This window comes from Sceloporus occidentalis, unplaced genomic scaffold (assembly GCF_023333645.1).
Source record: "Sceloporus occidentalis isolate IW3139 unplaced genomic scaffold, rSceOcc1.0.p SCAF_8, whole genome shotgun sequence".
NCBI classification, from domain to species: Eukaryota; Metazoa; Chordata; class Lepidosauria; order Squamata; family Phrynosomatidae; genus Sceloporus; species Sceloporus occidentalis.
The window spans coordinates 5552600-5578546 of NW_028316988.1; the positions used below are offsets into that span (position 1 = coordinate 5552600).

At 44.2% G+C, this 25947-nt stretch overlaps 1 protein-coding gene across 2 annotated transcripts; it reads left to right on the top strand.

The window, feature by feature from the left end:
- LOC149307717 (von Willebrand factor A domain-containing protein 1-like) lies at positions 1-25460 on the top strand. Of its 2 annotated transcripts, XM_089534307.1 has the most exons (7): positions 1-107; positions 3182-3749; positions 13790-14353; positions 18636-18914; positions 19744-20016; positions 20833-21102; positions 23549-25460. In XM_089534307.1, the coding sequence occupies exons 2-7, from the start codon at positions 3677-3679 to the stop codon at positions 23587-23589; spliced, it is 1500 nt and encodes a 499-aa protein (XP_089390433.1). In that variant the 5' UTR covers positions 1-107; positions 3182-3676; the 3' UTR covers positions 23590-25460. The 2 variants fall into 2 exon arrangements, with proteins under 2 accessions (XP_089390433.1, XP_089390432.1); XM_089534306.1 differs by lacking the exons at positions 1-107; positions 3182-3749 and adding an exon at positions 12066-12680.
- Positions 25461-25947: the final 487 nt, after the last annotated feature.

Consider the following 25947-nt stretch of genomic DNA (forward strand, 5'->3'; position numbering starts at 1 on the left):
TTGGATTTCCCCAAAATCTCTTCAGGAAGCAGGGAGATCTCTGGATGAAGGGCAAAAAACAAAAAGGATTCATTGACCAGCAGTTCTGAAGGAACATGGAGTAAAAGGTAGATGCAACTGTGAGTAAAATCAATGTTTAGGGTTAGACCAGGGCATATGTGGGTCACCATGGGAGTTATAAATAGCTGTGGTGAATCAGTAAGGCTCGAGTCAATGGTTCACTGTGAACCGTCTGAGGTGTCACCTTTCAAACTCGTGCCCACAGTGGCTTAGCCTTGCAGATCTTGTTGCAGTGTTTACGGGAGATTTGTCACTAGTGACATCAGTAACTGGGTGACTTGCCTGGATTTCACCAGATCATACATGGGGAAGGGGGCCTCTTCTTAGTCAACCATGGCATAATCCATGGTTGACTACTTTCCCTAGATTATTAGTCCACTAGTCCATTACCCATCGCTGTGACAAAATGTATGCACATGAGAAATAGGCTTGCATAGGAAAAAGTGCCCCTGGAGACTTGGCATGTATCTCTTAGATACTACTTTACAATATGGCTGCATCTTATAGTATATTGCGATTTGTAGTTTAGTCAGGGATGGCGAGAGAAGTCGAGTGCGTTCCCTTGAACTACAGAAAAAAGAGCTTTTGTAAATGCTAAGTGCCTCATCCAACTACAAATCCTAGGAGATTACTACACCACAATTTATTACACAAACAAACTGACTTGATTCCGTTTTTGCAATTTTCCTATTGCACAACCACAGGGGACAGGCTCAGTTTGGGCGCAAAGTGCTCATTTAATGAATGGGAGGAACCTGTGAATTGTTACCCATGCTGCTTCATATAAATTTTGGAATCAATGATAACCCTTGGATGACCCCTGGCCAGACTCCAAGCCTGTCCGCCATTACTGGCAAAGCGAGAGGACATGTGCACCTCCCCTGAGGGGAAAAGCCCCATTTACATCTTAGAAGGTCTGGGAAGTCGCATGAAGGGATTATCTTGAGTCAGAAGGAGTAAAATGTTTGCCTTTCCTGAAGCTATCACCCCCTCCTCAAGTCTGTTGTCCGAACAACTTAAGTCATTGATATTATCAGATCCAGACATCCAGGTGAAAGAAAGCAATTAAACGCCTTTGTTCCAATCCCCAAAACTCTCTGCCCTCAGGCGAGATTTCGCCCTTAAAAGGTCCCAACTTTGGCTGCTCAGCGCGCCATCCCAAAGGTCTACTTACTCCACGTCAGTCAGACCTCTGTTCTGGTAGCCGGCATTTCTGCTCAAACCCAGGTTGCGGAGCAGACTTGTCTCACTGTCCCACATCCCACTCGCTTCCCGGAGGAAGACTACATCTTGGTGAGTATACCATTAGCAAAGCCTGAACATCTTTTCCACTATTCCAACCTACCTTCCTGAGCCTTGAATGTGTGTGTGAGTGTGTGCATTGTGTGTGTGTTCCCCCCTGTTTTCAATAAAGTAGACATTTAGTTATTGCAATCTGTCTCAGCTTCAGTTATTGGGAGGCCCTGGTCTACTCCGTATAAATATCGGGAGACGATCTCGGTGGGCTCTTGTAGCCAGCCTCCCTCTTGCAATATTTGGACTAATAACATCATAATAAAATTCCCCTACGGACCCTTGGCTACAGAATTACCACAATATTGTAATAGTATGCCGCCACCATTTTCATGTGTGATTATTCAAAATGCTAGCATTGCAATATCACAAGAATCATGTGGTGTTGCTGGGTGTGCTTTTCTCCTTTCTCCCTACTAATGGGGGACACCTGGCTGAACGAGAGACTTATACGTGTGAAAGGGATCTAGGAGTCCAAGTAGACCACAAGTTGAACCTGAGTCAACAGTGTGATACAGCAGCTAACAAGGCCAATGCAATTTTAGACGGCATCAATAAAAGTATAGTGTCTAGATCAAGAGAAGTAATAGTCTCACTATATTCTACTCTGGTCAGGCCCCACCTGGAATATTGAGTCCAGTTCTGGGCACCACAGTTCAAAAAGGACATTGAGAAACTGGAGGGTGTCCAAAGGAGGGTGACTAAAATGGTGCAAGGTCTGGAAACCATGCCCTATGAGGAACGACTTAGGGACCTGGGGGTGTTTAGCCTGGAGAAGAGAAGGTTAAGAGGTGATATGAGAGCCCTGTTTAATTATTTGGAGGGATGCCATATTGAGGAGGGAGCAAGCTTGTTTTCTGCTGCTCCAGAGAACAGAACCTGGAACAATGGATGCAAGCTCCAGGAAAAGAGATTCTACCTCAACATTAGGAAGAACTTCCTGAGAGTAAGGGCTGTTTGACAGTGGAACACACTCCTTCCTCGGAGTGTAGTGGAGATTCCTTCCTTAGAGGTCTTTAAACAGAGACTGGATTGCCATCTGTCGGGGATGCTTTGATTTAGATTTCCTGCATGGCAGAATGGGGTTGGACTGGATGGCCCTTGCGGTCTCTTCCAACTCTACGATTCTATGATTCTACTTACTGTTTCCAAAAAAAAGCCTCGCTTGAGTGTGTGTTTGCAATGTGGTGGAAAAGCTCCCCATATCCCCCAGAGGACATTTGGGAATATTTCAGGCCTTTTAAAAAGTTTCTCTTTTTACTCCTGCCATGTCTTTTCAGGAAATGGCCTCTACAAATCCTAGTTTTCATTTAGGGGCATTTGGAAGCAATTTTTTTAAAAATGCCATTGCTTGAGCGCTAGGAGCCCAGTGAGAGGCCACATGCATCACACTGCGGGTCACACTACGCCCATCCCTTCTTTAGTTAGTTATGGCTAAAGAATCCTATGACTTTGATGAAGGACTTGAAGGCATGCTTATCAAATCTGCAGACGACAAGCAAAGTTCAAGAGAAATGGAGAACAACTGGAAAATACGGTGGACCCTTGTTATCCGCTGGGGTTTGGTTCCAAGATCCCCCGTGGATAACAAAATGCGTGGATGCTCAAATCCCATTAAATATAATAACATCGCAAAATGGTGTCCCTTCCAAAAAATGGAAAATCAAGGTTTGATATTTTAAATGTAGACTTCTTTGGAACATTTTCAAATGGTGAATGCTTGAACCCATGTATAATAAATCAGTGTATAAGAAAGGCTGACTATCCTTTCTAAAATGGCAACTTGAACGTGTGCGCAACTAACATCGCTCTCCTTGACCCATGACAGGATCCCCCCCTCCGACGGCCTTTTCTGCAGCATTCCTGCCAACTCTGGTGCAGCTGCAAAACTAGAAAAGTTGGCAGCTCTCTGCGAAGCAGTTGGGATGCCTCCAAAAAGGCTGGCAGCGCCAGCAGCTCATTGGGGGCCGTTGTCCATTGCTGGTGATGCTGCTCCAGAGAGAGGTGGTTCCAGCTGCTGGTGTGCACTTCCCTCTTTTTTCCCAGAAGGGTTCAGAAGCAGCGGCAGAAACACCAAGAGACCAAGGGGGCTGTCTCTGAAGCAGCCACTCCTGTCCAAAGAAGAGGAAGAAGAAGTCTCCTTTTCCAGCTGCGCCAGGCAAGGATTGGAAAAGACTAGAAAGGCTGACAGCCGGTGTCTGGCTCTTTATACTCAGAGAGCCAGAGCAGCCTTCCACTGACAACCATTTGTAGCATGCCCAGACTGTGGCTCTCTCTTCCCAGCTTCAAGAGCCTGGGTTTAAGGTAGCTGCAGTGCTAGGCGATGGATCCCGAAGTTCTGCTACTTATCCTCTGCCTTCCTGCCCTTCTTGGAGACAGGCTCCTTCTGCACAGAGGTGAGTCTTTGGAAGGTTCAAATCAAAGCAATAATTAACAATTTAAACATCAATGTAACATTGTACCCAAAAGAAGAAAAAGGAAATACACACACACACACACACACACACACACACACACACACACACACACACCAAATACAATAGACAAAAGTTATGCACCTTTTGCTACATATTCCTTACTCTGACGGTAAGCAATTGACAGTCTCTGGGTTTATTGATGGCTGCTTCTCTGGGTGTTTTTGGAAAGGTCTCTTGGGTGTCTTTCAAAGTAACGGGAACTGAATAAAAATTGCTTACAGTCACACAAACGCAAAGAGGAAGGCTTACGTAGCAATAAGTGCGTAACTTTTGTCTATTGTATTTGACATATTTTCCCCTTTTTCCCCTTTTCTTCTTTCTGGTACAACAAAAATTATGTTGATATTTAATGTGTTAATGATTGTTTTGATTTGAACCTGTGTTCAAATTATTGATGAACTTCATTGATTTGTAATGCTTTTAGATTTCCACTTGATTGCTATTGTATTTATATTGTTTATTGATTTGAATTTATTATTACACCATACAGCCAGCATAAAATAAGAAAATGTTTAGAAAAATTACCTTACATCCAGTTAGAAACATTTATATTCCAGCATATATAAACATTATATTCAAGCATATCATGTGAATTCATGAGTACCTACAAATGTTAAGGATAAAACTTTGAACCATGTTTCTGGAAGGATTTAGGAATACAAAAATAATTGATTATCTACTATCAAAATAACTGTGATTTATTGGTTTTGTTTTGTTTAAGCATTGGTCAGGGGATTGGGAAGGGATTATTTCTATCTTATTATATTTTCTGTATTGTATTTTCTTACTGCTGTTAGCAGCCTGGATTCCCCGTGATTGGGAGGGATACAAATAAATCAATATTATTATTATTATTATTATTATTATTATTATTATCTTTCTGGCAGGAAGGAAAAATATTATCGTTGTGGGATTTTTTTTCTTTTTCTTTTTGGTAGACTATATTTGGAACTGTGTCTTCTTTTCCGTTTCCATGCCACCAGACATTATTGTAGTGCAATGTGCTTGGAGAAGCGAAGATGCAAAATCACAATGCTGGTTATGTACATGACACTAATGCATGCAGCACTGTTTTAGGTGAAGAAGAGGCAGGAGGCTACATCAACAGAAGTATAGTCTCTAGGTCAAGGGAAGTCATAGTGCCACTCTATTCTGCTTTGGTCAGTCCCCACCTGGAATATTGTGTCCAGTTCTGGGCTCTACAATTCAAAAAGGACATTGAGAAACTGGAGCCATGTGTCCAAAGGAGGGTGACTAAAATGGTGAAGAGTCTGGATACCATGTCCTATGAGGAACAACTTTGGGAGCTGAGGATGTTTAGCCTGGAGAAGGGACAGTTAAGAGGCGGCCCGGTTTAAATATTTGAAGGGATGTCATATTGAGGAGGGAGCAATCTTGTTTTCTGCTGCTCTAGAGAACAGGACCCAATGGAGCAATGGATGCAAGCTCCAGGAAAAGAGATTCCAGCTCAACATTAGGATGAACTTCCTAACAGTAAGGGCTGTTTGACCGTGGAACACACTCCTTCCTTGGAGTGCAGTGGAGTCTCCTTCCCTGGAGGTCTTTAAACAGAGGCTGGATGGCCATCTGTCAATGGGGATGCTTTGATGGAGAGTTCCTGCATGGCAGAACGGGGTTGCACTGGATGGCCCTTGGGGTCTCTTCCAACTCTACAATGTCACTAGGGGTGTGTGGGGGGTGTTTGGGGAGTGCACCAGGTGACAAGAGCGGGTGACCCCACTGCTCCTCAGGCATCTGCCTTTGGGCAGAAATTGCCTGGGGCCTTCTGTGTCCCTTAGAAATGCTGAGAAGATGGGGTGAGTGGGGTTAGGCTCAGTGGGAGGAGAAAGGAGAGGCCTCACTGTTTTGTTTTGTTTTTAATTAAATTTAACTAAAAAAATGTAATTTTAATTTTTAAAAAATTCCTTAAACACATCACCTTTTACCAAATCTTCACTTCAATGAAACAATCTACATAGAATCATAGAATCATATTATTCTTATTATTAAACTTTATTTATATAGCGCTGTAGATTTACACAGAGTTGGAAGAGACTCATAGAGGTGGAAGAGACCACAAGGGCCATCCAGTCCAATCCCCCCCTTTTTGCCATGCAGGAAATCACAATCAAAGCATCTCTGACGAATGGCCATCCAGCCTCTATTTAAAGACCTCCAAGGAAGGAGACTCCACCAAAACCTCTAAGGGAGTGTGTTCCACTGTCAAACAGCCCTTACTGTCAGGAAGTTCCCCTAATGTTGAGCTGGAATCTCTTTTCCTGAAGCTTGCATCCTTTGTTCTGGGTCCTGTTTTCTGGAACACAACTCCACCTACACAACAATCAGGATATGACCCTTTTGCAACATCCTAAACAGTGCTGCTGCTACTGCTATAGTTATACCAGCAAGTGTCACCAAAGAGATCCTAGCAAATGTCTCCCTCTTATTCCAGAGGCAGGGAGTTGGTTACTGCCCTGAGCGATGTAAACCCCAGTTGTATCCGCTGCAGGATACCAAAAAGCACGTACGGATAATCACATATAACATAAATCAAACATGGGTATTCCCAGAACACTTCATAGCTGTCTCTGGTGTGCATATTTTCCAGATCTTCTTGGCAGCAAATTTATACACGTCTGCTTGCAAATAGGAGATCACATCCACATCTGATAAAATGCATGACATGTCAGCTACCTGATAGAGGAATGGAGGCAATCGGGTGCTTTCTGACCAGTTAAGTAAAGAACAGAATGAAGGGACATTTGGATGGTTCCCTTTTGCTGTGCCTTAGCCAAATGGTTCACCACCGGATGCCTCCTGCCAGTCGTGGAGTTTAGACATGACCACAGATTACCACTTGTTGCAGTTTGGGTAATGAGCCACCACTGATACCACATCAATAGTAACCAACTCCCTGCCTCTGGAATTAGAGGGAGTCACTTGCTAGAATCTCTTTGGTGACACTTGCTGGTGTAACTATAGCAGCAGCACAATGTTGCAAAAGGGTCATACCCTGATTGTTGTGTAGGTGGAGTTGCGCTTTTTAAGGTGTTGTGTAGCTGCTTGCACTAGTATACTGATGTATATCAAACCATCTTGTCATATGTCTCAAGCATACTGTATGAGACTAACTTTTGAGACTAACCGAGTGAAATAAATTACAGCAATAGCTTTCATAGCTTTTGTAGCTAATGCTACAATTCATTTCATTCAGTTAATCTCAAAAGTGCTACAAGATCCCTTTATAACATTAACGGAATGGCACTGAACCGCTGATCCATCCAGTCCAATGCTGTCTGCTCTGTTTGTCTGTAGCTCCTGCAGTAATTTCTCATCATCTCCTTCCTTAAAAATATTTAACTGGAGATGCTTCTCAATGCAAAACAATGGTTCTGCACCAAAACAATATGTCTTGTATCTCTGGCTGTGAAAATAAAAGGTTGGGTTGGGTTCCTTCTGTGGAGGTAGCATCCTGTAGTCTATAGCATTGTCTAATCCCAATCTTGGAAGACCACTGTACCTAAAGGTATTAGGCGCCAATCTGGGGACATCACTCCTGATCTAACTCCAGTCTGTTGTGGGTGGCTAAGGTTTCACTGTTATGCACGTTTTAGCATTGATTGTAACACAGAGATGTACACTTTTTCTGCAGTGGGAGAATAACTTTCTTGGTGCCATTTGACTGAGCAATGTTGGTTATGATGAGTGACAAGTAGAGAAACTTTCCCCATCCGTCAGCTTCCAGTGATTGCTAATCCAAATCAGACATGGAAAGGAGCTTTCAAGTTGTGAAGTCGAAGGCTTTCATGGCCGGCATCCATCGTTTTTTGTGGTTTTTTCGGGCTATGTGACCATGTTCTAGAAGAGTTTCTTCCTCACGTTTCGCCAGCATCTGTGGCTGGCATCTTCAGAGCTTTCAAGTTCCTCATCCCTATCAGCATATGCTCAGGTCAGAACTTGGAACCATGACTTTTTGGACTAATGCTCCCAGAATCCCCAAGTCCCCAAATAACCTTTTTAAATCTCTGGAAAGATCCCAGAAAGTCATTTTTCTAAGCTCTGGTGTGCATATGCACGCATGTGCTTTCTCCAGCTACCCCCCACTCCCATAACTGCAGGAAAGTGCTGATGCAGAACAAGCAAAGTTCAAGAGAAGTGGAGAAAAACCACAAGCTGGATACTTCCTAAAACTCAGGCAACTTGAGTGTCTGTGTAACATCACTTCCCTTGACCTATGACAGGATTCCACCCCCTAATCTGCCCCCCACATGTTACATCATTGCTTGCTTTCTGCCTTTCAATGGCAAGGCATGTTCAAAAAGGACAACTTTCTGCTGGCACAACTGGAAAACTCTGCTCTCCTACAGAAACTTGTACTTGATATTAAGTGGCGTCAGTTTCTCCACCACTCACCCCAGCCCTTCACACTGAGTTGTTGTGAAGAAACAAACTAAACACCAGTAGCATAAGAGACTGGTGTTAAGTGTCACAACTGGTGGCTTGTCCGTTTCAGGTTGTGCCATCAGTGAATCTGTTCCAGGTTTAGTCTGTGAGGTTGCTAGGTAAGGTGGTGGACTGAAATGGACTGCTCCATTAAGGTTCACACTTATCCCAGAGTGGACTCTTGGTCCCAATAACATGGAAACCATCCATGTACTGGAACCAAACCAAGTGTCACAAGGCGACGGCTTTGGAGCTCCCCCGAGTTCTAGCTGCTGTGCAAACACTGTGTACATAACAGTTAATACTCCGCTAGAGATGAAACCCTAGATCAGTGGTTCCCAACCTTTGGGGGTCGAATGACCCTTTCATGGGGGTCGCTTAAGACCATTGGAAAACACCTATTTAATTACAGTTATGAAGTAGCAATGAAAACAATTTCATGGGTTTGGGTCACCACAACATGAGGAACTGTATTAAAGGGCCGTGGCATTAGAAAGGTTAGGAACCACTGCCCTAGATATTCTCAAGTTACCTTGCTGCTTGAGACGTATGACAAGAGCATTCTCCCACAGCCACCACCCCAAATAGGAACTGACTGGACTACTGGCAACTGAATGATAAGATGATAGGATGGCACACCTGAGAAGTGGCAGCTTTTTAACCTTGAGAGTAGCCATACCCAATATGGTGCCTTTCAGAGGTTTTGGATTACAAGCCCCTTTAGCTTGTGTCCATCGGTAATGGAAATTGTAGTACAACAACTGGCTGGAATAGCATTGGAACAACAGAGGGCAAATTTGTGCCATCTCCCTTCCATTTGATATCTGAAGAGTGTTTAATAATGCTTCACCATCTACCCTTTTTCGGGCTGAGTATACACAAATCATTATAGAAGCCCAGCTTTTCTCATCCTTATATCGACATCTACATGTGTCCAAACCCCCTCTTTTCTAAGAAGTGATGCCCTATGTGGCTTTTGTGCACCTTAGATCGGAGTGGATGAGGGCAGATTCAGATCCACTGCCATGTTGCTGGAAGCTTTGCACTAAAATGCCGGTGTGATGCTTTGCCTCTTGCTATCTCAATAACCAGAAAGAGTTTATTGCAGCAGCTCAGAACAGAAAGCCATTTTTGCCAGTACTGGCTCAAACATGCAGTTACAATCATATAGCTCTCTTCATGCCCACACCCTCTCAGTCTTTTGCATTCCTTCCCAGGCTGCATGGCCTTGAAGGCTAGTGGCAACAGTTAGTGTCTTTGGCCTGTTACAGACTGCCAAAATAAAGCTGCGTCGGGTCTCTTTGGAAGTATGCTGTTTAAATGATGCATGCATCCTAAGAATCCGGAAGCTGCACCAAAGCTGCACTCCAGTGCTTAGGAATGGAGTGTGGCTTTGTTGCAACCTCCGGACTCTTAGTACCCATGCATCATTTAAACAGCATACCTCCAAAGAGACCCGAAGCAGCTTTATTTTGGCAGTCTGTAACAGGCCTTTGTCTTTCTCAAGTGCCACCCTATTCTGCTTTGGTCAGACCCCACCTGGAATATTGTGTCCAGTTCTGGGCACCACAATTCAAAAAGGATGTTGAGAAACTGGAGCATTTGCAAAGGAGGGTGACTAAAATGGTGAAGGGTCTGGAAACCATGCCCTATGAGGAACGACTTAGGGAGCTGGGGATGTTTAGCCTGGAGAAGAGAAGGTTAAGAGGTGATATGATAACCCTGTTTAAATACTTGAAGGGATGTCATATTGAGGAGGGAGCAAGCTTGTTTTCTGCTGCTCCATTGGAGAATTTTGTAGGTCAAAAAGCATTTTTTCAAATATTTGCACAAAAAATTCTCAGAGCATATTGCAAAACCTTTAGCCCTCTCCTGCAGTTATATCTCTGGAAGTGGCATTGAAAGTTAGTCTTTCCCCAAGTGTGGGGGCTTCATTTATCCATCCTGATAAATATCTTTTGATAGACCTCTCCATGGATTTATCTAGTCATTATGGCTAGTTGTGATTTGTGCTCTGCAAATTGCTAGCTTGCTTGTTGGAATCGCTTCGCGGCATCTGATTTGGCTGGAATCTGCATTATGATCCAAATGGTTGTCTTCATCAGTAAAAACAAGCCCAACAGCTTCTGTTTCGGGGGCCTTCTGGAAAACTTGAGTGCATGATCTGGCAAGGCCCAACTGTGGGATTCAGCTTATAAAGCTTAGCTCCAAAAAACTCAAAGCCAGCTGGCACTGGGCATGGTTTGTGGAGGGAGAAACTGCTTTGTTCCTCTTTTACATTGGGAGGAATTTAACAGCTTCACTGGCAACAAGAATCCCACAATAGTAAACCTAAAAAGGCCTGGTGCGCCATGAAATCCAAGACTTTAATGAATCAGGCTTCTTTGTTTCTGCCTAACAGAGCCGGTATAGACAACTATTTGGATTTGAGGAGTATGGTCTGAAATAAAACGGAAAGGCTGTGATGAAAATGGCCTTGCTGCATCTTGCAAACAGTTTGTCTCCTCCAGCTCAAAATATGGTGTTTAGTTTATACTATGTTTACTCAGACATGAGTGCTACTAGGATCAGTGCGTCTTACTCTCAAGTGTGTGTTGTCAACTTTATCCCATTAAACAGATTTAAATATATATAAATGGGGCTCGACAGTCCGTCCCGAAAGGTGATGCTATGAATGAGAGACCTCCAAGAGCTGCAGGCATCAACTGCTTTGCTCAGGTCCTACATAGCCAGGGTTTTTGGGAAGATCAAGTGGCATGCCCTCCCCTCCCCAACATCTTAAATGAAACCTGAAAACAAGAGAAAACTTAAAGATCATATCATAGAAAAGCTACCTGACCCATATAATCTGGAAAACAATTAATGGAGCAAGACAAGATACTGTAGCAGAGAACAAACCAAACTAAATTTTCACTAGCACTGGGAGGGAACAAGAGATGTTACAAGAACACCTCTGTTTTCACACGTAAAATGTCACAACTCATATTGTTTTTCCTTCTTCCCTTTCTCCTTATCAAACAGAATTTTCCTTTGTAGTTACACAATGAGATTTAACTATAGTCCTGAAAAGGTGAGACTTTTTGTATGGCCACTTTAGACTAACCATCCGTTTCACAAGCGTGGCCATTTTCTCTCCCTATCCTCTCTCACACAGGCATTCCAGGTATGGCTATCTGAGCTGGTTGCAATGTCAGCATTGAAGTTATTTTCTCTGTTTTCTCTCTCTGTCTCATCACAGAAGGACTCCAGAATACAGTCCGCTGACATCTCTATGCAGATAATATCTGCTGACTATGAATTATCAGGGTCTTCCGTTCTCTCTTTTAAAAAAACCCTGGGGCCTCTCCTTTCTCAATCCCACTGAAACTCACCCCATTCACCCCATCTCTTCAGCATTTGAAAGAGATACAGGCAAATGTATGGCCAGTGGTCAGCAAAGATAAGAACATTGAAAAGGACCCTGCTAGATTAGGCCAAAAGTCCCCCAATCCAATATTTGTTTCACATGTGGCCAACCATGACATGATGGGAGCTGTAGTCTAAGAATGCATTGCCAACCTTCCTCACCCTCGTTCTGCAGCAGACCTGCACACCTTGGCAGTAGGTAGGGGCCAACAATAAACTTCTTTGGGCCGCAGATAGGTTTTAATTAATTAATTAATTAATAATATTATTAATATGAATCCCATCCTCCTCTTCCTTTGCCCAGCCCTCTCTTCAGTGGAAAGCCAAGTGGTGGAGGAGCCTCAGCTGTCCTCCTCTTCCTGGACTTCGGAGAATGCTGAGCAGCAGAGGAGCCTTGTGGGGCAAGCATTCACTCTTCCTCCTCCTTCTCTGCATGGACTTCTTCTCAGGAGGAGGCTGAGAGTCAGGGAGTATTGAAGTCATTCCACATCCTTGCGGGCCTCCCAAAATCCTTTGATGAGCCGCATATGGCCTCCGGCCCATATACCCTGCATGCCTGTTGTACAGGATTGTTTTCTTCCAGAGCAGTGGGGTCCAAAAGAATGACGTAACAGTTGCTGTTTGCTGCTGTTTTAATATGCTTTCTAAACACCCTGGAGTAGAAGAAAGCAGCCAACATCTACACTGATCATAGCTTGCGATTCAAATCTAGCTTTCTCAGTGCCTCAAGTAAATATGAAACTCCTGGAATTCCCAGCCAGCTGCGAAACTTGTTTCCTTTCCTGGCCATATTCCAGTGGCCAAACGTTCTCATCAGTCTCATCCACAGAAAGTGTACGCATGTGTCCAGTGGCTAACACCCGCCAGCCATGAACTTTGATTCACTCAAGTATTCTCAGCCATTGGCTTCCATTCAGGAAGCACCTGAAAGAGACCAAAAGACGACTAGCAAAACATCACATCCTCTCTTGTTGCATGCCTTCAAGTTGTTTGTCTTTGTTGGTCTGTAACCGTAATAAAGATCCTATTCTATTCTAAATTATTTGTGAGTTAACTAAGCTGACCCTGTTCGGTTTTCTTGGCAAGCTTTGTTCAGAGTCTGCTCTTTGCCGGCATCCCATTTGGGACCATGGCAGTAGCCCAGATCAGGACTGGGCTGTTCGGTTGCTGGGGTCTTGTGCCAACCAGGGAAGGGCCCAGGAAGGAGACATATTCCAATCCAATGTGGGTGGGATCAAGTATAATTCTTACTAACTGGAACATTTTCCCAGCACCATGTGTAAGTTTATGCTTGCCTACTCAGGAGCAGGCCCCAGAGCAACAGCTTCAGATGGTGCAAAGTATATCCGTTTACTGAAGACTGAAGCACAGAGCCAAAATATGTCAGACTGCTCAGCTCAGTTCTACCTTAAATAGGTCTAATCCAAGCAAAGCCAGCACTGCAAAAGCTTCCCAAGCAAAACACAGCTTGGTTATGTATAATAAATGAGTCTTTAAGGCAGTCCGTAATTATGGGTGCGACAAGGATTCCCATTCAAGAGGGAATCAAATCTATTGGCAAGATGACATGCTACAAGTAATGAATGTGTTGCTTGTGGGCAGCATATACGTAGCATTTGAAGAGCGGGAAGACATGAGCAAGAAAGAAAGGGCTGGTTTTTAAAGAAGGCGAAGACTGAAGCTGCTGCCAACAGTCATCTGACTGCCTTCATGTATACAGCAGAGAAGAATTTGGCACTAGCAGGCGGTTTGCACTAGCTGTTAGAAAACATTGCATTAATTTTAGGCAGTGCTTGGAAAGTTACCAGCACTAGTCATACTGTCAGGAAAGTAATTAATTGTTACTTGTTAGAAGTGACGTCTTGCACTCTTTCCTTGCATTTCTCATACTTGGTCATTAACATGTTACTTGGGGTGCAATGGAGACCTTAGCATTGATAATGTATTGGGAATAGTGTCTGGAACTCTGAACATTGGCATAACATTTGTTTAAAAAAATCCTTGTCTAAACCAACAAAAGTGGCCCCTTTTAGAACATTCTGCAACTGAAGGAATTAAACCATCAAGGAACCATTCAATTAATGCTTCTTCTTCTTCTATGTCTGTTCTAGGTCCTCAGCCCTCCGTTCCTGATTTAGAAGGGGACCTTCTCTTCCTGTTGGACAGCTCTGGCAGTGTCTCTTTCTATGAGTTCTCCAGAGTGAAAGAGTTTATTGCTGACTTTCTCCATCCGTTCACTTTTGGGCCCCATGATGTCCAGACTGGTATTGTCCACATCAGCAGCATGCCCAGCCTGGAGTTCCCCTTTGACCGCTATCTTTCCAGCGGGGCAGTTCAGCACGCTGTCCGCAACATCCAGCAGAAGATGGGAGACACCAACACAGGCAAAGCCCTCTCCTTCGCTAAGGAGAAGCTCTTCACAGATGAGGCTGGGGCCAGGGCCAATGTGCCCAAAGTGGTGGTTTGGGTGACTGACGGCTTCTCCACGGATGACATTTCCCAGCCCATGCAGCTGCTGAAGGACATGGGAGTCACTGTTTTCATTGTGAGCACTGGACGGGGGAACTACTTGGAACTTTCTGCTGCTGCCAGCCAGCCCCCTGAGAAGCACCTCCATTTTGTGGATGTGGATGACTTGACCATCATTACTAAGGAGCTCAGAGATGCCATCACTGGTAATGTCACTGTTAATACTAATACAGTGCGCCTGTGTTATACGCGGGTGCGTTTTACACAGCTTCCAGCATACACTGGAAGCCATGATGGAAGTAAGGGAGGTGCACACCAGAGGAAAACAATGGTGCATGCTCCCGTGGCGTGTGCCCCGTGCGCCACTGCCGCACCACCGCCGGCACAAGCCCCATTCATTTGAATGAGGCTTGAGCATCCGCGCTTTTCCCCTTACGCGGGGAGGTCCAGAACGGACCCCCGCGTAAGGGAAGGGCGCACTGTATAGGCACATCTCAGTTAACAAAGCTTCTGGCAAAGAAGCTCATTTATACAAAGTGTTGCTATTCCCTCCTAACCCTTCCCGCCTTTTCTTACTTGTTCTCTGTTTAACTAGGCATTTATAGTAGCACTGGCATGAGGAAGATGGTGAAGAAGGGCTGGAGAAATACTTTTGGTGCCAAGTTGCAGCAGCATGTCTGTAATGAACAATGCAATAAAGCCTGAGCAGGGAAGAAATGGGATTCTACTCTAGCTGATCCTAGGACCTTATCACACGAGCAAAATTTGAAGTTATCCCAGGGTCAATGTGAAGGCAATGCAGGGGCAATCCTGGGGTTTCAATCAGGAGCCATCTTAAATACAATTGGGGGTCATTCCAGGGTTAGGTAAATCCTCCTTTCCCTCAAATTTACCTAACCCTGAGAAGGGTATATTCTATAAAGGAAGACACAGGGCCATTCTGTCCATAGCTGTCACTGGATGGATTGCCAGGTGAAATAAAGGACAGGGTTACTGTCCCTGTAATGGTTTTATAAAGGGGAATTTAGGTGGGTATTTTTCCCTTTAAAGAGCCAAGAGTTCCTTTTTTTACTTGCCAATCCTAAAGGTATGAGCTCCATCATTTGGCTTGTCCTGCCAAGGTAGAATACAGACTGTAGTCTATAGCTTGAGTTATGTCCTCAACTGTCTCATAGGAATTCAGCTTCAGAGAATCAATCAATCAATCAATCAATCAATCAATCAATTGTTTATTCAATCATTGACCAGTATAAAATATAATAAAAATATAAATACTGAGATAATAGTATGATCAATACAGTACAGTTATCGGAACAAAAGTCAAGGGCAAAAGGGCAAAATCAGATCAAGCTTCTATCATCAATAGCTACAGCTTCAGAGAATGCATTTCAGGCTATTCCACTTTGCAATTCATATTTTCCCATACGAAGTTTGCCTGCCTGTTCCTTGCTCACAGTGCACTTCCTTACTCCTTTATTTTCTTTCCTCTGGGCATTGCCTTACAGCTGCAGTCCTGGATCTGCTAATAATTTGGAAATTCATGAAGGTTACTATGGAGTTGGGAAACTTTTCCATCCATATATATATATATATATATATATATATATTTGGCTCCCTTTTAATCTGGGGAATGATTTTTATTTTATTTTTTAAAATTCTTCTCTCCATTTTGGAAGGTTGCTTAGCATTATTTTCCAAGTCTCTCCCAGCCAACATTATACATTATACTCCCAATAGCTGTGTTGCCAGGGGATTGTGGGAGTTGAAGTCCAATATCTAAATTGCCCACACTCCCTATGCACTACGCAAATATTTAACAGGGATGCTGGGGACAGCTGGATCTTGAATTTTAGTGCACACTGTTAAAATAAAGACATTCCCTACTATCTATCCGCAGGATAAATTAGAAGTTAGGGATGAAATAGCCAGAGACTGGTGTCAAAAAGAAGGCCTGTCCCAAATAAAACAAGTCAATCGGAGCCTCCAAAACATCTTTTCCCAACTTGGGGCTATCCAGATATTTCAAACTATAACTTCTCTCATCCATAGCCATTAGTTCTGATGCCTAGGCCAGGGAGCTGCAGTTCAGAGCAACTGGAGAGACCTGAAAAGGCTGCTACAGACCCTTCCATTTGCCATCCCTCATGGATCAATGCTGCTTTGTGATTCTGTGCTCTTCATCTAAAGAGGTTAGATGCTTTCCACCCACAGGGAGAAGGCAACAATGTCCTGGAGCTCACATTGCAGGGTAACCCTCCTTCTATAATCTGTGTTTCCTTGAGCATAAAAAGCAACAGAGAAGAACCAGTAAGGCGTAGTGGGGAACATGTTGAACTCGATCTTGGGAAGTCCAGGTTCTGGTCTCACTTCTAGTCATCAAGGTCTTCAGGAGGCTCAGTCATTCTATTACAGCTTGGCCTATCTCATATGGTTACTGTAAGAATTAAAGTGCAGTAAAGCATGTGCAACAACATTTAAATATGAAGCATGGGACCCAGGCTGCAGGGCTGGGTGGGCAGAACCACCCAGAACTGGCAGCCTGGGAATATGCCCAGACATTGCTCTATGATATCATATCATATACGCGAGGTTTTCAAAGGCCCCTTTGTAGATGCACAGAGAGGCATTGTTCTCCAACTTGGCCCATCTTGCTTTGAAATTCCTTGCAAGTTGCCAGTTGCTTGCTGGAAACTTCTGCACCCGCAACCATCCCCACCTCCAGGGCCATCTTATCCAAGATAAGCAGATGTTGCAACCTTGCGCCAGACCCCTCTTGGATTGAGAGCTGCCTGTTTTTGTTTCATGGCAGAGGTGACACAGAGACTTGTTATCCAAGTCACAACATTTTTTGCGAGGACACATATGGATGGACCTTTCTGGTCTTCGTTTAGCTGCCCATGGGGCGAAGAGGGAGACATGAAGAAATGGAGTTGGTGGAGAGTCAGTGCTGGAGAACAACCAATAGCAAGGGTTGGGAATGTGTGGTCCTTCCGATCTGAGCTAGTGTAAGCAATGGGGTGGGATTATGGGAGTTACAAGTCGACAAAATCTGTGAGCAAGGGACAAGATTACCCACATACCTTTCTCCTAAGCAGCAGGTCATAGAACTTGGGAAAGTATCACCACAATTTTAAAAGGATGTTGAGAAACTGGAGCGTGTCCAAAGGAGCGTGACCAAAATGGTGAAGGGTCTGGAAACCATGCCCTTTGAGGAACGGCTCAGGGAGCTGGGTATGTTTAGCCTGGAGAAGAGACAGTTAAGAGGTGATATGATAGCTCTGTTTAAATACTTGAAGGGGTGTCATATTGAGGAGGAAGCAGGTTTTGGGAACAGGACCTAGAACAATGGATGCAAACTGCAGGAAAAGCGATTCCAGCTCAACATTAGGAGGAACTTCCTGACAGTAAGGGCTGTTCGACAGTGGAAGGCTCTCCCTTGGAGTGTATTGGAGTCTCCTTCCTTGGAGATCTTTAAACAGAGGCTGGATGGACATCTGTCGGGGATGCTTTCATTTAGATTTCCTGCATGGCAGAATGGGGTTGAACTGGATGGCCTTTGCGGTCTCTTCCAACTCTAGGATTCTATGATTCTATGGCCTGTTACAGACTGCCAAAATAAAGCTGCTTCGGGTCTCTTTGGAGGTATGCTGTTTAAATGATGCATGCATCCTAAGAATCCGGAAGCTGCACCAAAGCTGCACTCCAGTGCTTAGGAATGGAGTGTGGCTTTGGCGCGACCTCCGGACTCTTAGGACCCATGCATCATTTAAATAGCATACCTCCAAAGAGACCCAAAGCAGCTTTATTTTGGCAGTCTGTAACAGGCCTTGGATTCTATTTTAGACTACTGCTCCTAGAATTCCTCAATAGCAAGGGTTTTGGAAGTTGTCCAAAAAAGTAAGATTTCTGAGCTCTGGAAGTAAAGATGTTTTGGCATTTCTTAGCCTGGTTCCTCCCTTGTCCTGTAGTTTATGTGCTCTCTAGTTTTGATGAAGTGATTGGGAGTACTGGTATGCAGCACAGAAGAGAGATCAACAGACCAAGGGTCACCTTATCTTCTGCCACACTGGGAGATTTAAATGAAATGTGCAAGAATGTTGCCTTACACTTTGAGGGCCAGCCTTACCATTAAATAGGGAGAGGTAGGAAATTATCAACCAAGGCCAATTCAGCGATCTTCCCAGTAATGAGGGCTGGGGAGCAACAGTTGCACTATAGTGCTTGCAGTTTTTTTAACTACCATACCCAGAACCCCCATCAGAGCGGCCCTAAAGCAAGCCCTGGTCTCTCCACAGATTTGCAATGTAAAATACATGAAACAAAGGGAAAGAGTATAGGGAGGGAAAGGCAAACTTGGGCATTAGATTTGTGTTTGTCTTGGAGGGCTTTCTAATGTTCCATGATTTATATTTTTCACTGCTTAGAGATATATTTTTTTAAAAAGAGGAGTGCTTTAGAAATATTTTGAACAAATAACATTTCTTCCAGGGATCATGCATGCTAAGCGTCTGCGAGCTACAGAGATTTCTTCAAACAGCTTCCGACTCATTTGGCCCCAGCTTCTGACACGTGACACTGGATATTATGTTCTGGAGTATGCCCCAAATGGACACCCCAGGCAGAAATTGACCAAACAGATGCCCGGCGACCACACCAGCATTGTAGTGAACAACCTGGAGCCACAAACCACTTACGAGGTTGCCCTCATTCCAGAGTCGAACGAGAGGTACATCCCTCCTCAAGTCACCAGGGTCGCCACTTTGGAAGGTAAGAATGGAGGCAGGATGAACTAGTAGTTGAGACTCTTATTAGCAGGCATACACTGAGATCCTACTATGCGCATGTGTTGCTCCGCACATGCAGGTCCAAGTACTCATACACTCCAACGTTTCACAGAGTAAAACTTGACCTTTGTGGTCAGGCAACATTAATGTAGTCAGGAAGAACCCAATCTAGGAGAGGCTGCAGCAGTTTGCTTTTGACTATAGGGAAAGGCCCGTCTAAATATTAATTATGAACTTCATTGATTTGTAATGCTTTTATATTTGTATTTATATTGTTTATTGATTTTGTTTTGTTTAAGTATTGGTCAGAGGAGTAGGGAGGGGTTATTTGTATCTTACTGTATTTTCTGTTGTACAGTGGACCCTTGTTATACGCTGGGGTTTGGTTCCAAGATCCCTCATGGATAACAAAATCCGTGGATGATCAAGTCCCATTCAATATAATGACATCGCAAAATGGTGTCCCTTATAAAAAATGGAAAATCAAGGTTTGATATTTGAAATTTATACTTTTTCTGAACGTTTTCAAACCGTGAATGCTTGAATCCGTGTACTTGAGCATCCACGGATTTTGTTATCCACCGGGGATCCTGGAACCAAACCCCAGCGGATAACAAGGGTCCACTGTATATGACTGACACAGAATTTCATTTCAGTTAATTGTAGAATTTGCATTTTCTTTTCTCCATTTGAAGCAGGGATCTGTTCTGGGCGAGAGTGAAATTGAGAGAGATTCATGTCTAGCACAGAAACTTGAAATCTGCCTTATAATACATGTAAAAAAATCTATACTCTTTTCCCTCTCCCCATAGAAGTGATCAGCCCAGCTCGAGTCCTCATCTCGGAATCCAAACCCCACAGCGTTAGGGTCAGCTGGTCTCCAGTTCCAGAGAGTGTGGCCAGCTATCAGATCATGTATGGCCCTCTGCCTGGGAATGCCGTCAAAATCGTGGAGGTGAAAGGGAGCCTGAACACCACCGTCTTGGAGGATCTGGTAGCCAACACCACCTATCTGGTGACAGTCATTGCCATTTATAAGTCGGGCAAAGAGAAAGCACTGTCGGCGAAAGCCTGCACTCAGGAAGGTTAGCATCCTTTCAAATGTAGGGCAAGGCATGCATACCATTTGAATGGTTGCTCAAACCGTTACAAAAATGGAGTGCTTGTTACATGGTTGGGTGACAAGCAACACCTGCTGAAATGCCCTCTTCTACACAAGCACTAAAGCTACAGGTATCCTCTCCAGTTTTCATTCTGGCAGCCCTAGTTGGCCTCTTCTTCTTATCTACCAATGGCTTTTCCTTTTGTATCATATTTTTATAAGGTTGAGGGCAGGGACTGCCTTGTCATTAATCCTTCTCTTATGACAAGGTCATATTGCAAGAGAGGGGCCTTAAATCGGAGGTGGACAACTGTGGGGGGAGGGGGGGAATCTCACCCAGCCCTTGAGAAAATCAGTGACTTTATTTATATCCCACCAGATAACATCCAATAGAAGGGATGCAGAGAAGAGATAAAGTCTCAGGGTATTGAAAAATTATTTTATTCTTGCAATTAGCTATTAAAATAAAACAGTCTTTTTCAACACCCTGAAGCTTGTACTACATCTGCACTGCAGAAGTAAGGCAGTTTGGCATCACTTTAACTCATCAATGCCATACAATTACGGGATTTGTTGTTCTGTGAGTTATTTAGCCTTCTCTGATGCCACAACAAACTGCAAATCCCAGAATTCCATATGTGTCTGCAGGTGTGTCTGGGATGGAAGGGTGGGTCCCAAGAGGTCCTGGCAAATGCAAAAGGGTGGTTCACCAAGGCCAATATGAGGCCATGTCTCTTGATGTCACCCCACAAAACTTGTATGGCATTTTCACTTCCCCCTTTCTATGTCTGTTGTCTAGAGTACTCCAAAATAAAGCACCTCCGCTTTGAAGACATGAGCCCCACCACTGTAAAGGCCTCCTGGGACCCTGCAGATGGCAACGTTGTCGGCTACCACATCCGATGCCGGCGGCAAGCGGGCCCTTCAACCCTCCTCAGTGTCTCGCCTCAGATTCACAGTGTGTTGCTGTCAGATCTGGCTGCGGGCAGCACCAACAAAGTGTGTGTGAGGCCCGTGTACAGGAATTTGCTGGGCACAGGGCTGTGCAGGATGATACACATGCAGCCAGGTAATCTGTGATGGATCAGGCGGGGATGCATTTTATCCTTCCTTAGAGGTCTTTAAACAGAGGCTGAATGGCCATCTGTCGGATATGCTTTGATTGAGAGTTCCTGCATGGCAGAATGGGGTTGGACTCGATGGCCCTTGGGGTCTCTTCCAACTCTTATGATTCTATGATTCAGGTGACAAAAGGATGGGGTTCAGGGGCTGCACTATATCCACTCCTGCTGTATAGCTTCTACCGCTTGGAAAAGTTATTCTGCCGGTAGGGTTGCCAGGTGAGGGCTATCTGAAGCCCTGAGATTTCAGCACCCAGGTGACACATTGAGGTGTAATAGGAGAGAAGTCCTGGTGATGTTATTAACCATGATGCATTAAGTACCAAAAGGTAAAAGGTAAAGGTAGTCCCTTGACATGAATGTCTAGGTGGTCATTTCTGTTACTAAGCCACAGAGCCAGCATTGTCCAAGGACTGCTTCTGGTGACCATGTGGCCAGCATGACTGCACCAAACGTTGTTACCGTCCCACTGAGAAGTGGTACCTATCTATCTAGTTGCATTTGCATGCTTTCCAACTGCTAGGTTGGCAGAAGCTGGGACTGGTGATGGGAGCTCACCCATCATGCGGCACTTGGGTCTCGAACTGCCAACCATCTGATCTTCTGGTTGTCAGAATTGTCTTAACCACTAAGCCACCGCATCCCTTGAGGCATCAACACAATGACAAAAAGTATACCACTCAAATAAAAAAATAAGTCTAACAAATGAGGAAAATATCTGTATACATATTTAGGTCAGATAACTGAACTGATTTCTCAGTGCAGAATAAAAATCCATCAGTGGGCTTGTTCCCACTATGAAAAGAATTGAATCTGTGATCGGTGTATGACCCTCGTTCCCATTTGAAACCAGTTCCTGTCACGATGTGACCGAATCCTGTCGTGACGAAGCGAGGCAAAGGCAAAAAAACCCGGTGTTGCCAGAGATCGATTCCGAAGCGAGTTCTGTAAGTGGGAACCACAGATCAGAATCGATTCATTTTGAAGGCGAGGGACAAATGGCAGAGGGGCGCTTACCACCCCTCTCTCATTTTTGACAGGGCCACCATTCCCCTCCCCCCGATCCAAGGACCCCACTTACATCACTGATGACATTGACATGCATTTTGATGCAGCACAAATAAGTGGGGATGACAATCGCACCAAAAAGAAACAATTACAGGGAAGATCCACCGTCATAGTGGAGCAAGGGTGAATCAGGAATCCATTCAAAATTAATTCAAACTGCACATGGGAATGACCCCGGCGACACCTTTATTGGCCAACCGAAATGCACAATATACTTGTTGCAAGCTTCCAAAGTTCCATGGGCTTCTTCTTCATGCATTGTTTAATGGCAGAGTACCCTCTGGTGGACAAAACAGGAAAGCAGCGTGCAAAAGCTTCCTAATTACAATTTGTGGGGTATACAACAGCTGGCAGTAGCTTCCCATTTTGTGCAGCTATTTGTGATTGCTGTGGATGTGATTATTTAGTAGCAAACATGCGACACCTGAGCAAAAATTCTTCCTAGTCCACTGTCCATGCACATCTCGCCAATCGGAGCCTATGAACTGCTTGGCCCCTTCAAAGCATGCAAATGCAAGTACTACTTAAGTGCGAAGGTAACAGCATTCAGTGCAGTCATGCTGGCCACATGGCCACCAGAGCAGTCCTCTTCAGCTTCGAAACGGAATTGACCACCACCCCCTACAATCGGTTACGACTAGACATTCATGTCAAGGGACTACCTTTACCTTTACTTTTTACCCCCTATTCAAAAGAGCCAGACTTACTCCCACACCCCCAAAATGTGCACTGGCAAAAAAGTGACTCAGGCCTGATACAGACAGGCCAAAATAAAGCTGCTTTGAGTCACTTTGGAGGTGTGGTGTTTCAATGATACATGTATCCTAAGAGTCCAGAAGCCGCACCAAAGCCACACTCCAGTCCTAAGGACTAGAGTGTGGCTTTGGCACGGCTTTCGGACTCTTAGGACACATGCATCATTGAAACACCATATCTCCAAAGTGACCTGCCTGTATAGAGCCATAGTGTGTGAAGGTGAGTACACACCTTGCTTTAGAGCTGACTTCCACAGGCCTTTAAAACAAGGCACACACTGTCCATGCACTTTATTATTTAGAAAATGCTGTTTTAAAGGAATATAGCAAGAGAAGCATTTTGGTAGCAAATTTAGCAGCCTGGGTCGATCCCCAGAGAGTTAGGGAGGCACTTCTTAGAGTTGCTTTCTGCTTGTTTAAAACAAAACCACCTTTCCCATTAGCAAAAGCTTTTCAGAGTGGTTCCTTACCACTACAGGTCACTGTTACTCACCAGGCATGACTAAACATGTGGCTATTTTACAAGAACACTGTATGCGATTACTGATCTCTTCTGTTTTGTTCTTCCTAGCTTCATTACCCAGAGGCTACAGGCACCAGCAGAAAGTATGAGCATTAATGGACTGGAGAGGAACCTCTGTGGAGCAGAGGGAAAGGACTGGACATGAACGAACATGGCAGGTGTACCTATATAAGCCACACTCCCAAACCCACCAGACCCCTAGCTTCCTTGTAGCCATTGTGTCTGAAAATGCCCAAGATGTTGTTTGTGCATAGAAGAATCTCCACCAGGACATTGATATCCACCTGGATGCTGCCATGATGAGCTACTGGCTAATGCTTTCCTTATTCTGCCTGATACAGTATTCCAGAAATAGCAAAACTCTGGGAATCAAAATCTCTCTGTCCGTAATGTATTTGTATTTATTTGTGTTTAGTGTTGGTCATAAATGATAAAGAAGGTTGCAGGTCTCCCTTCCCCTGTTTCCTCCAGATATCCAACTTTCTTTCTTTTCCTCTTTTCCACGAGACCAGGGGTTGAACTATGTCTTGGCCATGGAAACCCACTGGGCAAGTCACACTTGGGCAAGTCACACTGTCTCAGCCTAGGAAGGCAATGGCAAAAGGCCAAACAAATATTTCCTTCACCTTAGGGTTGTATCACTGTTTAATCTTCTCTTCTCCAGGCTAAACATCCCCACCTCCCTAAGTCGTTCCTCATAGGGCATGGTTTCCAGACCCGTCACCTTTTTGGTTGCCCTCCTTTCAACATACTCCAGCTTCTCAACATCTTTTTTGAATTGTGGTGCCCAGAACTGGACACAATATTCCAGGTGAGGCCTGACCAAAACAGAATAGAGTGGCACTATTACTTCCCTTGATCTAGGCACTATAACTCTATTAATACAGCCTAGAATCACATTGGCCTTTTTAACTGCCACATCACACTGTTGACTCATGTTCAGCTTGTGGTCTACTTGGACTCCCAGATCCCTTTCACATGTACTTTCATTCAGCCAGGTGTCCCCCATCCTAGATCTGTGCATTTCATTTTTCTGCCCTAAGTGCAGTACCTGACATTTCTCCATGTTGAAATTCATATTGGAAGATAGATACAGGATTCAAAAGGCCTAAACTAGAAAACTGGGCAGGAATGGATAAAATGAAATGTGAAATTTTACATTTAGGCCACAAAACCCAAATGTAAATGTATAGGACGGGGGTTACATGGATTAGCATTACTACATGTGAAAAGGACGGATTACCCTTGCTTGGTACCCCAATCACTCTTCTTACATTTGATATCAGTTTAATATTAACAGGGACACTGAAGGAGTGGCTTGTGGGTGACCTGGGCTTGTCCCCATAGCAGGACATCTGGCCCATTGCAGCTGGCTCCAGCTCGGGTCCAGAGGAGGGCATCCACCACAATAGTTCCACCCAAAGACATTGGCATAATCCCTCTTGATCCACTGGCAAAGGAAGATAGCTTCACTAACAAAGGTCACTCTTGCCAAGGTGTGAGTTTGCCCTTTGTCTCACAAAGTAACACCTCTCTCCGAAGATTTCCAACTCTCGACTTCTGGTCTGAGAACATTTGCTGCAGCCACCTGTCTTTTAGCCAAACAATCATAGTCACATCTATTGCAATTCTTATCTAATACTCCTTCTTGGAAAACTGTTTGGTATAATACTTTCAAGTGCTTGGCGTCTGCCCTCAAAGCACATTTGACAGTACAAATATAACCCTTAGTACCACAATTTTGGGGTCTGGAAGCAGGCATCCATGCTGCCCGTTATCCTCTAGATTCCTCAATAGCCACACTTTTTCAGACCTTTTCTCTTCCGGATCTCCTTCAATTGGAAGCAAGGTTTATAGCTGGTAACATATCACCATTAGTTCTAAGTTGTGTGAACGTGTGTGTGTGAATGTCTGTGTTTTTGGATGTGTGTTGTTCATTCTCCTAATAAAATTATATCATTAATTTGGAATCGCTTCTGGAGTTGTGTGTGATTTGGCACTGATAAGCATCGGGTTAAAGGTCTCCAAGGCTGCCTCCTGTTGCCCAGGTCATACTATAACTCTATTATTCTATTATGATATAACTTTAATATTAAAATTCCCCTAAGACACAGCAATTTGTGCATGCCTTCAATGATTCCCCAGCATTTTGGGTAACAGGCCTTTGGAATTGTTGCTGATCATAAATTAAACCTAAGCCAGAAGTGTGATGCTGCAGCAAATAAGGCAAATGCTATGTAAGCCTGCATTAATGGAAGGAGGCTGAGCCCTTGGAACAACGCTCCTGCTGCCAACTTCTTTCTTCTCAAAGGCTAGTGTGCAAGGTGTCTTTCCAGAGTGACCTCTCTCTCTTTGGCTCGTGGCCGCCTTGGGTCCCTATGATGGAAGAAAGGCGGGATACAAGAAAATGAACAATAATGTCACTCTAAGTTTTCAAAGAGGGAAGG